At 43.4% G+C, this 17,500-nt stretch overlaps 1 protein-coding gene across 5 annotated transcripts in view; it reads right to left on the bottom strand.

Annotated features, from left to right (window-relative positions):
- LOC147025889 (paired box protein Pax-6-like) overlaps window positions 1-17,500 on the bottom strand; it is an 88,050-nt gene that overhangs the window by 37,257 nt on the left and 33,293 nt on the right. For 3 of the 5 annotated variants that reach the window (XM_085883629.1, XM_085883631.1, XM_085883630.1), the window contains exons 4-5: window positions 857-1,341; window positions 571-727 (exon numbers count right to left, since the gene is read on the bottom strand). In XM_085883629.1, the coding sequence (XP_085739755.1) occupies window positions 571-727; window positions 857-1,341 (642 nt within the window). The remainder of the gene's footprint in view (window positions 1-570; window positions 728-856; window positions 1,342-17,500) is intronic. The other 2 variants (XM_085883632.1, XM_085883633.1) reach the window with 1 other exon arrangement.

The raw sequence follows: 17,500 nt of genomic DNA, 5'->3' as shown, positions 1-17,500 counted from the left end.
CAAACGAAGTCGGAATGACAGCACATTACGATGCCACAATACGACATCACAATCCTCTTACAGTTTGGCATTATGATATCTTTTGACATTGTTCCATCACAGTCCCACAACAAAAGGAAAATGTCAAAATATATTGTGATGGTAATCCATAAGAGGATTGTGATGTTGTATTGTGGCATCGAATGTGGTGTCATTCCTTCCTCGTTTGGTTGTTTTTTTTTGAGATTTCATCCCACTATGTTTTTACATATATATTTATATATATATATATATATTTTTTTTTTCTTGTATACTACATGTGCTATATGTGGATGGTGTGCTGATATGTGCCATAAGTGCTTTGTGTGCTATACGTGCTATCTACCCTATATGTTCTCAATGCCATATATACTTTGTGTGTGATACGTATTAATGTGCTATCGACGTGATATGTACTGTGGGCTTTATGTACTCTATGCACTGGAAGATTGATTTTTTTTAAAACAAGGCTTTCAACGACAAGTAATTATCCACTCGATTAAATATTGCCACCTACACCTCCTCGAGAATGCCACTTTAAACACTGCTTACCATTCGGAATGGGACTGCTTGGGAACCAGCCGGCATGGTTCCCCCAGTCCCCAGCTGGTCCGTTCAGCAATCTCAGCTTCTCATACATGCTGTCAGCACCACCAAGTGCCTGCTTCTCACTCGTGAGGTTCCTCAGCACCCGGTTTATCGAAGAGACCTATGACATTGAGATGAAATAAAACCTTGATGCGCGTTATATTGATTGCTTAAAAATGCAATTCAAACACTCTACAAAGGTGATTTTAAATAGGGTAACATGTGCGTGTAAGGTGAATGATTGGCGTACGCTGGGAATGTTGTCATTGGTGCAAACCCCCTCGGCTAACAGCCGGTCTCGAATCTCCCACGCGAAGATGGACGGACACTCCCGCTTGAACTGCGCGATCTTGGCAACCACCTCGGGTGTAGCCACACGAGGTTTACTCCCACCTATGGCACGGGGGCGGATGGATCCAGTTTCATAGTATCGACCCAGGATCTTGCTTACGCAACCGTTGGATACCTTTTGGGGCCACAGGAAGAGGTGTTCAGAAATCCGGGGGAGAGGGGTGTGGAGTGAGGGAAGGAGGGGGTGAGTATTTTTTGCACTGTATATTTTGGTATACCATGTCGGTGTGCTCATTCTGTGGAAGACCCCTACCTGCAGAATCCGAGAGATGTCACACGGACGTGCTCCACTGTGTGCCAGCTCCACGATCTTCTGGCGGATAGTGTCCGGCAGTGGCCGGCCATTCACAAACACACCCCCCAGCTGGTTCACGCCGCTGTGGCCTGCCAAGCGACCAGGACTTGGTTCGTATAGCCCACGTCATGCAGTTTCTCTGATTCTTACACCATTACAATGGTATGTCTGCACATCGTTTTCCCTTTCCTGTTTACATATTTGGTACCGTACAATTGTACATCATGTCTATTTGCAGAGTGGCTCCAATAGCCAACATAAACATTATATCGAGATCGATTTGGATACGGTATGGACAGGAAGGTTCAAATGGATGGACCTAACTAGCTTTGCGTGGGTTAGATGCATCCTTTATCAATTTGGTCCATTCAGATTCTTTCCATGATGACCCCCAGTTTGCCTTCATATCTCCACAAACCTGTCCCACATCTATTTGTATACGATATTCTCTCAAGGTTGAATGATGAAGGTAACCTTTTCGGGGAAGTGTATACGTCCGATTACTCCAACTTTTTGTTGGACATCCTGATATCGTGTGAAATGATCTCTCGCAGAGCTTTCAGAAGAAGTTGCTTCTACAATATATTATAGTGTAACTGTCAGAGTTATTTGCATGGAGGAACAAATGCAATCATGTTATCGATATGACCATATTGATGATCAAACTGGTGGCTTGTTTACACAAGATAATGTACCACGATTTTCAATCACATGGCCTATATTTTGTTATTTTCCCATTTTATATATATATATATATATATATATATGTATATATATATATATATATATATATATATATATATATATGTATATATATATATATATATATATATATATATATATGTATATATATATGTATATATATATATATATATATATATATATATATATATATATATATATATATATATATATATATATATATATATATATATACAATTTTATTTTAGGGTGTCCTAAAAGTCCTTATGCAACTTTTATAACTGGATGTAAACTTAATCAAAACAAACTGTAAACGGCAGATGAATGCATAATTCATCACATTTTTATTCAATATAGTTAAACTTTCTTTGCTTCAATTATATTTTTACCTTTGCTGGAGGAGAGGATGTTGCATTTGGGTCTGTTTGTTTGTTTGTTACTTGCAAAATCGAAGATTTTTCAAGTGTAATGATTGGTCAGTTGATTTTGTTATTCTGTCTGTCTGCCAATCGCCTACAGGTCACAATTTAAAACCGATCTTCACAAAACTTCACTAACTTGTCGAGGTCGTCTCAACTGAGAAGCCTATTAATGTCGAGGTCAAAGGTCATCTTGAGGTCAATTTTCTAAAATCGTCATTTTTCATCCGATTGACTTGAAATTTGAACAGGATTTGCATATCATGTCACTGAATTTGGAAAGGACGCAAATGGGAATGTGCTGACGAGCGAGGAGAGTGTGTTGAGAAGGTGGATGGAGTACTTTGAGGAGCTGATGAATGAAGAAAATGAGAGAGAGAGAAGGTTGGAAGAGGTGGAGATAGTGAATCTGGAAGTGGGGTGGATCAGTAAGGATGAAGTGAGGACTGCTATGAAGAAGATGAAAAGTGGAAAGGCGGTTGGCCCAGATGGTATACCAGTGGAGGCATGGAAGTGCTTAGGAGAGATGGCAGTGGGGTTGTTAACCAGATTGTTTAATAAAGTCTTGGAAAGTGAGAGGATGCCGGAGGAGTGGAGATTAAGTGTACTGGTCCCGATTTTCAAGAATAAGGGTGATGTGCAGAGCTGTGGAAATTACAGAGGGATAAAGTTGTTAAGCCACACCATGAAGTTGTGGGAAAGAGTAGTGGAAGCTCGGTTGAGAGGAGAGGTGATGATCTGTGAGCAGCAATATGGGTTTATGCCAGGAAGGAGCACCACTGATGCGATGTTTGCTTTGAGAATGTTGATGGAGAAGTATAGGGAAGGCCAGAAAGAGTTACATTGTGTGTTTGTGGATTTAGAGAAAGCTTATGATAGGGTGCCAAGAGAGGAGTTGTGGTATTGTATGAGGAAGTCGGGAGTGTTGGAGAAGTATGTGAGGATCGTGCAGGATATGTATGAGGACAGTGTGACAGCGGTGAGGTGTGCGGTAGGAATGACGGACCGGTTTAAGGTTAAAGTGGGATTGCACCAAGGATCGACTCTGAGCCCTTTCCTGTTTGCAATGGTGATGGACAGGTTGACGGACGAGATCAGACTGGAGTTCTCCATGGACCATGATGTTCGCGGATGACATCATGATCTGTAGGGAGAGTAGGGAGCAGGCTGAATCGAGCCTTGAGAGGTGGAGGTACGCACTGGAGAGAAGGGGAATGTTAGTCAGTAGGAGTAAGACGGAGTACATGTGCGTAAATGAGAGGGAGGGTGGTGGTATGGTGCAGTTGCAAGGAGTTGAGGTGGGGAAGGTGGATTGGTTTAAATACTTGGGATCAACTGTCCAAAGTAACGGAGAGTGTGGGAGAGAAGTGAAAAAGAGTGCAGGCAGGATGGAGTGGGTGGAGAAGAGTTGCAGGAGTGATTTGTGACAGAAGGGTAGCTGCAAGAGTGAAGGGGAAAGTATACAAGACGGTAGTGAGACCAGCTATGTTGTATGGTTTGGAGGCGGTGGCGCTAACAAAAAGACAGGAAGCAGAGCTGGAGGTGGCAGAGTTAAAGATGCTGCGATTCTCGTTGGGAGTGACGAGGATGGATAGGATAAGAAATGAGTATATTAGAGGGACAGCGCAGGTAGGACGGTTTGGAGACAAAGTGAGAGAGGCGAGATTGAGATGGTTTGGACATGTGCACAGGAGGGAAACGGAGTATATCGGGAGAAGGATGTTGAAGATGGAGCCGCCAGGCAGGAGGAGAAGAGGGAGGCCAAAGAAGAGGTTCATGGATGTGGTGAGGGCGGACATGCGGGTGGTTGGAGTGTCAATGGAAGATGTGGAGGATAGAGCGAAATGGAGACAGTTGGTCCGCTGTGGCGACCCCTAACGGGAGCAAGCCGAAAGAGGAAGAAGAAGAAGAAGTCACTGAATTTGGAACCAACTATTTTTGAGCTCGGAAGATCAAAGGTCAACTCAAGGTCAAACTTCTAAAATCATCAATTTTCAACTGAAAAAATCTTCAATTTTCATCTGATTAACCTGTAAGTTAAGCAGCAATTGCATAGTCCATCACTGAATTTAGAAACCAACTATTTTTGAGGTCAAAAGGGCACAGGTCAACTCAAGGTCAAACTTCTAAAATCATCAATATCAATCTGAAAAATAATCAATTTTCATCCAATTCACCTGAGCTTTGATTAAGATTGTGAATTTTAATCTTAATGAAATGGACAATTTGATGTATCCATACATGCAATCTTCAGAGAGGGGGGGGGGTGGATTTTGCAAGTATCGTGCTCTGCACGTCTTTTTCTTGTTTGTTTGTCTGTTAGCGCTTGTCTTCACAACCGCTTGTTGGATTGAGACAAAATTTTCACCATCGGGGTGACTACTCGTGCAGAATGTTTCATGATTATGACATCGTAGGTCATGTGGTGTGGCAGCCATATTGGAAAACAGAAAAACTTTGGACCTTCATCTCTGAAACCGCACCAAGGAAAAAATTGAAACTTGCACACAGAAACTTATTCTCCTCGTGGGGAATAAGTGTGATTTTTTTTTTTTAATGACATCATAGGTGTCTTCATAATGACATAATTGCATATGTAGAATGAAACATCTGATCAGTATGAAAATTTTTGAGGGTCAGCTTGAGATAAAATGGTCCAAAGAAAAAAAATTGTTGACGTCATCGGTCACGTGATTCGTCAGCCGTATTTTTAAAAAATAAAAACAAAAAAACCTTCAAAAATCCTCTGAAGTGGCTGAACAGATCGAGGTAAAACTTTACACGTATGACTGCCTATCCATGAGGAACAAAAAGTTTACACATGATGTAGTAGTTCACATGGTTTGGCAGCCATACTGGATTTACCCTAAAACCAATAAAAAATCTTCTTCTCCAGAACGGCTGGACAGATCAAGGACAAACTTCAAACAAATGTTTCCCCAACCATGGGTGTCGAAGTTTGTTAAGGAATAATTGATAGGTCATATGGTTTGGCAGCCATATTGGATTGAAGAAAAATATTAAATTATGTTTTCTCTTGAACCGCTTAATCAATCGACATGAAACTTCAAAATTATGATCGAGGAGTGATGGGGAATACATGTTTTAACTTTCGACTTGATTGGACGCATGGTCTAGCAGCCAGAATTAATTTAAGTTTTTTGATACGGGTTTTTTAAATGTTTTTATTTACTTTTATTATCAAATTATTATTTTTTGAATAAGGCTCACTTGGCTGTGCCTGAATGGGTTTGAGGGTAGAGGAGAAGCAGCTTAAATGTGAATCCTATCCAGGTTCCTCCTGATGGCTTCATCTCTGCTTTTTGCTTGTTTGGGTTGCTTCTGATGATTCAAATGCAGGACTGTGTACCTATTTGGTCTTCCATTTGATTTGAATTTAATTATTCCCGCGCTTTCGAAGAAAAGCGGGAATATTGTGATTGTCTCCGCCGTCCGTACGTCCATCTGTCTGTCTTACCCTGTAACTCCTCCTACACCGTTTGAAATAGGAACTTGAAACTTTGGGACAAAGTAGATATATGTATGGGGAAGTGCACAACACTTTCAGATTTTTGATATGATCCCTAGGGGCCGGGCCAGAGGGGTTGGGGTCATGGGGGTCGATTAAAAAGAAAAAATTGTCATAGCTTTTTAAATCAAACATATTCATGAGTTATACATTTAACAACATATTTTTTTAAACACATGATTATCAGAGCGTGCTTGGGGGGTAGAGGGGGTGCTTAGCGGATAGGGGGTCAAAATAGCTCCTCCTACACCGTTTGAGATAGGAACTTGAAACTTTGGGACAAAGTAGATATATGTATGGAGAAGTGCACAACACTGTTGGATTTTTGATGTGACCCCTCGGGGCTGGGCCAGAGGGGGTGGGGTCATGGGGGCTGATTTTTTAAAGTGTATTTACCATTGTACATGGTAAATTCTTTTATAAAGAACTTACTTATGTGGCCCCCATGAGTGACAGTTACAGGTTTTACTGTATTTATCTAATTGATTATGAATAATTATAATTAATATTATACACAGTTCATTCCAATGATTAAATTGATGCACAGTTCTATATTGCTGGACAGTGTTAAATTAATGTTTCATGAAATGTTGACATGCTTGCAATGACTTCTGATTTAGTAAACATCGTAAGTCTTTGGTCATAAAGCACATCAAATAGAAAAGAATAGTCAATCCATTTTGCAAGATAAAATTTAACCTAGCGTTAATGGGACAAAGCAGTGCGCATGGGAATATGTGATGGTGTGCCATCGACAACGTAGTTCTAGTTTATTTTAATTGGTTCGTGATTCAGTCAGTAAGTGACCACTATATTCGTTATGGGTGTGTGTGTGTGTGTGTCTGTCTGTCTGTCCCGAGCATAGCTCCGTGGGTTTTGATCCGATCCTGATAAAATTTGGGTGGGAGGTTAATATCATGATATAGTTGTGTTTTCCTTAGAATGGGCATGCTGCGCCCATGATTGGCGGAGCCACGCCCAAAAAAACGTGTTTTTAGGGGGTAGCCAATTTCAAGTTACATCTTCTCCGAGGGGGTTTGTCGAATCTGGCAGGGGTTTCGGTATTTTGTTAGCCCAATGGCACCTGCATAGCCCCACGGAGCTCGATTTTTTTTTTTTTCATTTTCATCCCAAGGTCAAGGTCACAAGGTCAAGAACTTAGAAAATGTCCAAAAAATCAATAAATTGGGCATCGAGCTCCTAGGGTTTTCAACTGTTTTGAATGAAAGTTGGTATGCAAGTAGTGCTCTTCGAGTACTACAACTTTCATAATTTACGTTTTTCCCGATTACCGCCAGTTTGCCCGTGGCGTCCCCTCGAAGGTCAAAAAATAAAAAAGGCGAACCGTGTACATTGCTCGTGAACCATCGCCGTCTCCAGACTTGTCCCATTCTAAATTCAATTGAATAATAAAAAAAACATCATGGGTCAGGGTCAGGTGTCTGATAAAAGTGGGATGTCTTGATACCCGGTCATCACTGCCAGCAGTTATAAAGTGGCAGTTCTAATTATTTCTCTTATTAATTATGTAACACACCAGTTCACAAATACCACACAAAACAAGTCCTGGTGAGGGTCTGCAATCTCCGATTGCTCTTTTTCTTGTTCATGTTGTTTTTAGACCCCAACTGATAGAAGATGGTGACATGAGAAGAAAGTGTAAACTGTCTGCTACTGCTGGCTAAAATGAAGTTCATAAAAGCAGTGAGAAGAAAATTCACCACTCATTACAAGAAGGATGACTCATTACAAGAAGTAACTCAACTAAAACAGCACCCGGTAGAGCATACACCTCCGCCAGGCTGAACAGTTTACTTTTTGTATTCCACCGAAAGAACAGATCTATATTCAGAACTTGACCAAAATCTAAGCTTGTTCTTGTCATCTTCTCAACTCATCCACAACAATTTGAGATATCGTGCCAAATATCGTTTTTGGCCTGATCTCGCAATTGTGAAGAATCACTTAAAATATTAAAGGATCTGGATTTGCATCCAGATCTTCACCAAAATCTGAAAAAAATCGTCCTTGTCACACACCCAACCTGTCTCCCAAATTGTGTCCGAATCTGTCCATACCTTTTTGAGATATCCTGCTCACAGACGAACAGAAAGCCAAACAGACAGGGGTGAAAACATAACCCCTCCGCCAACTTTCGTGATGGAAGTAATTAACAATTTGATGAAGAAGTTTACAGAAACGGATTCAGTGAATGACAAACCGCAATCCGGAAAGCGATGAATCAGTGGGGAAGCCATCACAGCTGTCCAGGAATAATTTGAAAGAGTTCCATGTAAATCATTGTGATGCGCATCACTTGAATTGAACATGTCACGTATAACAGTGGTTAAAATGATCAAAGCCCCATTGCATAAACATGCTTCCAAGATCCAGGTAGTTCAAATGTTACACAAGGAAGACTATGATTCAAGGTTTGATTTTTGTGAACTTTTCAAATCAAAAGTCCTCAATCCTCCTGGGTTTCTTGATGAGGTGACATTTTTTTTATGGGGCAACATTCCATGTTTCTGGCAAAGTCAACCGTCACAACTGTCGCATTTGGGGGAAGGAGAAGCCTACGGAAATTGGGCAACATCAAAGAAACTCCCGAAAAGTTAATGTTTGGTGCACTCCAGAAAGTCACACATTATTGGTCCTTTCTTTTTGAAGGAGTAACCATGAATGGTGAATGATATCTGGCGAGGTTACAGAATTTCTTCATCCTATACGTTAATTGAATCTTTCAGACAGCACCTTCTTCCAGTAAGATGGTGCTCCTTGATACTGCTTGTGTGAGAGTTTTTGGATATTGTTTTCCCAAAGAAATCGGTATATGTGGACCACTTGTTTGGCTACCTCCTTGCCCTGACCTGTTCCAATTGGATTTCTTTTTATGGGGCCATGAAAAAAATACTGTTTTTTCATCGAAACCCCATTCTTTGGAGGAACTTAAAACGAGAATCACGAATGCAATTAACTCAGCAGCAACTGGAGAATGTTTTTGGAGAATTTGAAAGTTGGATTGTAAAATGTATCAGCAGATGGCGGTTCTGTTGAAGCAAAAATATTGAACTGTGTTGTGTTAAAACTTTATGAACGTTGCGTTAAAAAATATCATTTGTAGAACACATTGTCTCGCCTGATGTGCTCATTCTCAACAAAAATACCATCATTAACTGTACACGCTACTATTATGGCTCATTGCTATTGTGGCCCATATACCCGTCTCATCCATGCACCCTATTATGTCACATGCATTGCCATTATCCATAGCTTTATTGATTATTAGGATATATAATGACCACATTTTGTGCACAATAAGGCGAAATTGCGTCAATAAAGATGAAAATAAAACTAGATGCTTGATTGATAACTGAGCAGATATGGCTGGGGCCCAAGCCACCCTGCTTTGATACAACCTTGCTTTGATTGGACACATAGTGATTTAAAATTCTGCATCTATCGGCTCAGCGGCTTCAGAGAAGGTTTTTAAATGTTTGTTTTTTTTCGCTTCAATCCAACATAGCTATTACATGATGTCACCAATGACATCATCATTATCAAACTTTATTCCCCATGTGTAGTCAATCATGTATGTATGTGTATATATATATATATATATATATATATATATATATATATATATATATATATATATATATATATATATGTATGTATATTTGTTGTTCTTTCGGCTGCTCCCATTGGGGGTCGCCACAGCGGATCATCCGTTATGATCCGCATAATGTTCGCATAATGATTTGAAAAGTTCGCATAATGATTTGGCACAGGTTTTATGCCGGATGCCCTTCCTGACGCAACCCTTGTCGCCTCTTAAGACACAGGGATATGGTACACCTATTTTAACCGGGGTATACACCGGCCCAGTACACTGGTACTCACTTCGTCGACCTCGGAAGGATGACAGGCTGAGTCAACCTCCTGGTGTATTAATTCAGTGGCCCAACGGGGCTTGAACTCAGGACCTTTTGGATCCCAAGCCGCTGCCCTAACCACTGCACCAACACCAGGAGATGTATGTATGTATGTATGTATGTATGTATGTATGTATGTATGTATGTATGTATGTATGTATGTATGTATGTATGTATGTGTGTATATGTGTATGTGTATGTGTATGTGTATGTGTATGTGTATGTGTATGTGTATGTGTATGTGTATGTGTATGTGTATGTGTATGTGTATGTGTATGTGTATATGTATATGTATATGTATATGTATATGTATATATATATATATATATATATATATATATATATATATATATATATATATATATATATATATATATATATTGTTGTGGTTACCAGATTCGCAAACCACCATTCAGGTCCCTTAGGTGAAGTATCTCGGTAAGTGCATGTGTAGTTAGGCCCAAACCCGTTGTCTAGTGGGAATACATGTCATTTATGCGAGCTGCGACTCTTCAGGATAGCCGTTTTTCTTTTACTATCTTTATTTTGGACCAACCGCCATGAGCACAACCACAACATCAACCACCGACCACAACCACCGCTTCACCACAACCGCCACGACCTTCACGCACACCTCACAACCGTAGCATCGCCACCGTTCTTGCCCCGCTGTGGGTACCGGTGTTGGACTCATGCAGAACGCGCGTCGAACAGCGTGTACAAAATCACGGATTTTGTGCTTCAAAAACGGATCAAAAACGACACACGCCCACTTTTTGCCGTCCAATCGGTGAGCGAGGGGCGATTTGGCCCCGCCTCCAGAACGATCGATATATGCAAATTTGTGGATCAAAAAGCCTTCACGCCCACTTTTTCTCGGGCCAATGGGGAGCGAGGTGAAAGGTCAAAGGGAGGGGGTCAAAGGCGAAGTTACGGGGGGATAAAAGGACGGTGTTCGTCAGTCAGAGTCAGAAGAGAGTCGCAAACGAGAACGAGAAGGAGTCGAGAACGAGAAGGAGTCGGAACGGAGGGGACGAGTGTGGAAGACTGGAGCCCGAAGCCTGCAGTGGCTGGAGAAGCTGAAGAGAGTCGGACGAGGGGGTGCTCGCGTCGGTGCCAGGAGCTGCACGCCCGAGGGAGGCCGGCAGCGCGACCTGGCCGAGGTGGAGACGCACACCAGGGATAATAAAGATCCTCTATACCCCGAGCATCAGCAACCCCCTCCTGTTTCCCCCCGCGCTGAGATAGTGCGACCAAGGGGGCCCCGTTCCCACCCCCTGCCAGGCACTGTCCACGAGGCCCGCGGGTTGCGGGGCCATCGCCGCTCCGCGTCTCATCACCAGACGGGTAGGCCCGACCCGGTCTCGGCCTCAGGCCTGCCTCATTCTTGAGGTATTTCTTTTCCTTGGTTTTGGGTATGTGTTGTCGGCGCCGTCTGTGAAGTAGAATTGTATAAGTGTTGCCGTGTGCTCGGTAGTCGGTATTAGCTCTGCACTGTGTTTTCACTTTTATGTTTGCTTTTTGTGTAAATGGAATTGTGTTTTCTTTTTTTGTGTGCATTTGGTGGAATTGTATTTGTGTGCTTCCCGTGTGCCGCGAATAAATGTGCTTTATTGTTGAACTGTTCTCCCGCTTCGCTTCGTCTTTTCCTCCATTGAATCCCCATCTTGCTTCACGTAAAGGGTTGGTAGTGGGCTGAATACGCCCGATAATTAATCGAACCGTCGAGGTCGACGATAACACCGCTCGGTTATTCTGATAGTACGGAACGGGTCGCTTAAGTGGCCCGTGTCCGAAGTCGACCTGCGGCGAGGTGCGATCGCCCGGTCTACCCTCCGCGTGGGTACTTAGGTAGTTCGAATTTGGCGAGCAACCCTATCCCACGCGGGGGCTGATTGGCTCGATCGCGGTGAGACCGAAAGGTCCACCCGTGACTGGTTCCCGGCGTTAGTCCGAGAGGGTCACGACTGGATTGTCCGTCCGGTGGGCGACGTGCCGCGATTCGAGTTACGTGGCCGTCAGCACGCCGGCGGGCGCGAAAACCGCAACAATATATATGTTTCATGTCAATCTGTTAAGTGATTTCAGACAATTTTTTCAAAGTTTTTGTTCAATCCAACATGGCTGTCAAACTACATTACCAATGACGTTTTAGTTACCACCTTTGTATCCCCATGGGTAGTCGATGATATACTTAGTTTCGGATAAATTAGTTCAGCAATTTGAGAGATAAAAAAAAAAAATGGTTCAGCTTAAATCCAACATGGCTGCCAGACCAAATATCCTATGACCTTGAAATATTCGAACTATATTCAGCATGGCTAGTCGAACATATATAGTTTTGCATCGATCTGTTAAGTGGTTCTGGAGAAGATTTTTATGTTTTTATTTTCAATACAATAAGGCTGCCAGACCACATGACCGATGATGTCATGAATGGAATTCTTCACTCACAACGGGTCATAGATCCAATAAATGAAGATTCAGATTTTTCGTGTAAGGATTTGGATTCAATCAATTAAGGCTGGAATACCACTTTACCAATGACATCATCGTTATTGCCCTAAATACCCCATGGGGAGTTGATGACATGCCAAGTTTAATTTTTTTTCACAGCGGTTTTGATGTTCAAAGGCATTTAATCCAATATGGCTGCCATACCATGTGACCTATAATGTCGGAGTTACCAATACAATATTGTTACAGCTGTGGAAATTCGCAAACCACCATTCAGGTCCGGTAGGTGAGATATCTCTTAAGTACATGTGTAGTTAGCCCAAATCAGTTGTCGAGAGGGAATTTATGTGATTCATTCGGGCTGCGATCCTTTGAGATGGCCGTTTTTCTTTTTCTATTGTTATTTTAAACGACAAACCTCCACGCAAACAACCGTCACCAACTACGCCACAACGCCAACCACGCTACAATTACCCTCACAACAACCACCACCTTCGCCACTACCCCCGCTGACGAACGCCATCCTCCGCGGTCCACACTACGACGGTTTCCGCGTTGGAAACTGTCGAGAACGCAAGGAGGGAAAGAAGAAGGCACAACGATGGCGCGTGGATTTTTCCCGCCTGTTTCTCCGAGGAGTGTGACAGAAGCGGGGTGGGGCAGCTGGCACCCGATTGGTGGATGCGCGGTGTGACGCGCCCAGGGAGGAGGAACGCCCCTCTTTGAGACCTTTCTCGAAGCGCCTCGAAGGGGGGTGGAGCAGAGAACGGGGCGGAGCAACGGGGCGGAGCCCCGCACTATAAAAAGGGGTGGATCTGCGAAGAGGGTTGGTTGTTGTTCCTGCCGAGCCTTTTGATCCTGCAAGCCTGTTCCTGCCGGCCTGTTGATCCCTGCGGAGCCCTTGATCCTGATGAGCCTTGGACCTTTTGGACAAACGACGGTGTGGAGAGAGAGAGAGAGAGCTCCTGTTCGAGGGTTCTTGTCTGAGGGTTCGCTGGAGTCGGTGTGGTCCCGAGACCCCGCTAGTGGGACGGAGCATCCGCCATTTCCTCTCTCTCTCGACCCCGAGTGTCGACGATTTCTCCTCCCCCCCCCCGTCCGCACCGAGAGAGCGCTGAAAACCCCGTTCATTCCCCAAAACCCCGTCCTTGGCGTCGGATGGACACACGTGCCGGCGCGAAGCACGAGCTCGCCGACCACGCCGGAGGAGCGGGGAGCTGAGGGCACGGAGAAGGACTCTGTGCGCGCACAGGGAAGTGACCACTTCTATTTCTTTTGGGTTCTGTGTAAATGTTTGTGGGTGGCGCCGTCTGTAAAGTAGAACTGTATAAGTGTTGCCGTGTGTGCGCGTAGTCGGTAGTAACTCTGCGTCGTTGCTGCTTTTGTTTTTGTTGCTATATGTGCATTTTGACTGTTTGGCTGTATATGTGTGCTTTCCGTGTGTCGTGTAAATAAAGTGCTTGCATGTTGAACTGTGCCCGTTTCGCTTCGTCTCCTTCCTTTTAATTGACCCTCCATCCTGCTTCACGTAAAGGGTTCGTAGTGGGCTTAATACGCCCAGTAATTAATCGGAACCGTCAAGGTCGACGATAACACCGCTCGGTTATCACTGTAGCACGGAACGGACCACTTAAGCGGTTCGTGTCCGGAGTCGACCTGCGGCGAGGTTCGATCGCCCGGTTTACAATCCGCGTGGGTACTTCGGTAGGTCGAGTTTGGCGAACAACCCTATCCTACGCGGGTGGCTGATTGGCACGTTTGTGGTGAGGTTGAAAGGCCCACCCGTGACTGGCTACGGGCGATAGTTCCCAGAGGGTCATGACTGAATTGTCCGTCCGGTGGGCGACGCGGTCGCGATTCGAGTGACGCGGCCGTCTACACGCCGGCGGGCGCGAATTCGCAACAATATTTTCCATGGGGAGTCCAATGCTTAAAGTTTCACATTGATCGGATAAGCAGTTGCAGAGAAAAAAAATTAAAGTAAAAATATGTAGACGTGGACACACAAACAGATACACAGACAGACACAGGCCTTACAATAGTCTTGCAACCCCTTTGGGACAAATTAATTATGCTTTCATGCACCAATCATAGTTTGTTTCATCATCATGTGTACATCAAAAGTTATAAAAGTTAAAAGTTGCACAAGGACTTTATGGATATCTTGTGTATCCCATGTGTGTACACACACACACACACACACACACACACACACACACACACACACACACACACACACACACACACACACACACACACACACACACACACACACACACACACACACACACACACACACACACGGTCACCCAATCGGAATCGGGTTATTTAGCCTTAAGTAAAGCATAAAGAAGATCTGTATTATAAAAGGAGCCATTTCTATCTGTCTGTTTGTTTGTTTGTGGTCATGCTATAACTTGAGAATGGATTAACGGATTTCAATGAAACCAATGACAGTGGATTCAGTAAACTCCCAGGAAGGTTTGTGAGACATACAAAAAAAGTAAAATAAATAAAGGAAGGTTTGTATGTGGGTACATGGGTACATGTTGCAAAACTGCAAACACCAACTTGCGATGCTGGTTATCCCCACATGGAAGGCAGGATCTCCCAGGAATCCTTTTTTGTTCTTGCCCCATATATCAGCCATCACAATGATTGGCATTCCCGTCAGTGAAGTGATTGGTCTTATATGCTAGTTGTTGTTTGACGCTCTGGGCAAAATTAACTTGGGAGTGCAACATGTCAATGATGGGCCAATTGGTCTCCTCATTTCCTTGTTTATGGTTTTCCAGGAGTGTATGACCACTCCTTTTACTCAGTGTAGTTGTACCAATCAATGGCCCACACAATCTGGCCGAATTGGGCCAAACATCACGATGCGCTGGAGCCATGACCATATATGGACGGTGCCAATGGACTGTGCGGATATGGAAATTTCCCCGGCTTACCCGCCAATCGGCGCGCCCAGCAAGCATCGCCTGATTGCCGATGGGTGCGCACTACAGACGGTCCATTACACCCCGAGAGAGTTTACAAAAGGCACATAATCCACGATGGGCGGCTGTTTGCACCCTGGTGCATGTGGTTAGTTGCTGTTCATGCTGCTTTGAGGTGCTTCCCCAATCCCCAAACTGCTGTTGCTGTGGTTTGTGGTATGCTTTCAATATGGTTGGACCAGCATGCAAGGCAAGTCCAACCACAGGGACAGCCACGGACCAATCCACCGCATACCCAGAGAAAAGACCGATGCCACATGTGCAAGCATCATGCATGGAAAAGGTTCCTTTCTCGCTCAGTCTCTTCTTTTCTCTCTGTCCCACGTGCCCCCGAGTGAGTGGATAAGACCATACTCATTCAAGCCAATGCTGAGTTTGTTTGGTATTTACCCCATGCACACGAAGGAAGAAGTGGGGAAAAGCAATTGGTTCACTTTGTCTGTCCCTGTCTGTTTGTCTGTCTATAAAAGTCAGTTTATGATCGAGGAACTACTTTTTAAATTGAATGTTATATTTTGAACACAAATTGAAACATGAATCGGAAAACGAACCTGTAGTTTAGCAGTAGTACTTGGGTTCTGAATGGCCCGATGTTCACCAAATTTTGCATATGTGTTGGTATCGTGGTACCCAAAAAGAATTCCCCCCCCCTCCATTGCGAGGGGAGGTGGGGTGAAATGACGACAATTCTCCCATCGAGAGTGGGTGTTTTCAATCATTCAAAAAAGGAAACTTCGTTTTTAAGGACACCATTAAGGACACAAACAACAAGCACGAAGAACTAATGTAGCATGTTAAATAAGGTGGTATAAAGGATGCTGCATCAACAGCAGTAAACTTCCACAATTTTTAAAGAAGTTTTTCCTCCAACATTGAAAATCTTTATTTTATTTAAATTGAAATATATACTTGAACACGAGAACACAAATCGTCTTTTTGGCACTTTCAAAACGCTTCCATTTAGCTGTACTTATTTCAGAATTTTACGTCATCAGGACTAATAAAATTTGCTGCTCGCAGACCCTGATTCATGTCATTGTTACTCAACACTACATGGGGTGAGGTGTTCCAAGAACTCTTTAGTTTTACATTTGTTACAGTCTGTGATCACCACCTTGCGGTTCTGCTATTTTTCTCCACCCTTTCCCCACCCCCCTCTTCACACCACATTTTATTGTAATAAATCCAAGTTTGATGAACCCTTGTGTTGTCATCAGGAGTGGCATCTGTAACATGTAGTGAATTAGCATGTTAATCCATAAGATGGGCAGATTGTGTTCATGGAGAATCACATTTAAAAGTGGATCGCTGATGGGCTCGCTTGGCCAATGTTGTCAGGCAGATTCGCCACTGTTGTGTGTCGAAGAAGCTGATTGGTGCCCAAATTAATTTGTGGGTGCGGAGACCTTGTCAACCTTTAACCGCCGGGGTAGGAACGATCTTCGAAAACCATGCGGTCTTAACAACACACACATGGACGTGGATACTTTGAGACCTGGTAGGTCTCCGTTCCATCTCCTGAAATGCACCCACGTATGGAGATAGCAACCAACAACAAGTTGGACACACACACACACACACACACACACACACACACACACACACACACACACACACACACACACACACACACTAGCAGGGGTAGCCGGCATTGCCTGGGATGTTTCTTGTGTTGGCATGAAACACCAACCTCCACCCACTGAGGAATAGGGTTAGGGATCATTTAATATTACCTTTCACATAGCTGCAAAGGCTGAGGCACTGAAGTGCAATTTTAAAATGGCTCATCACAGTCGCCTGTAAAACTCATGATCCCGTGAGATTTGTGGAAACCCCGTGGAATTGCAACTGTCGAGTGACCATGAGACCCAAAACCAAGAGATTACAAAATTAACTTCTCACTTAGTGAAATGTATTGTACCTTAGAAGGTGGTTACGAAGTACCCCACCCCCAATCATCATCCACCCTAGTGTGGTTCATACATACATATGTTCATGTTAATACTTTGGTTTTTATGGCAAAAAAAGTTTTGCGTTCATAGTTTCCATTTGTACCTCTTGTGTGTTCATGATACTTATTTATCAGGTTCTGTGGAGGGGTTAATGGGACTTTGTAAACACCCTATAGATTATTGGCCAAGAGGCATTGTAAAAGTGTTACCTTAGAAGTGGAATTTGATCATGTTTGTCGAATGGAAGCTCGTGAA

This window comes from Eptatretus burgeri, chromosome 5 (assembly GCF_056783735.1).
Source record: "Eptatretus burgeri isolate ZD-2024b chromosome 5, Ebu_testis_v1, whole genome shotgun sequence".
Lineage (NCBI taxonomy): Eukaryota > Metazoa > Chordata > Myxini > Myxiniformes > Myxinidae > Eptatretus > Eptatretus burgeri.
This window is presented reverse-complemented; position numbering and strand designations above follow the sequence as displayed.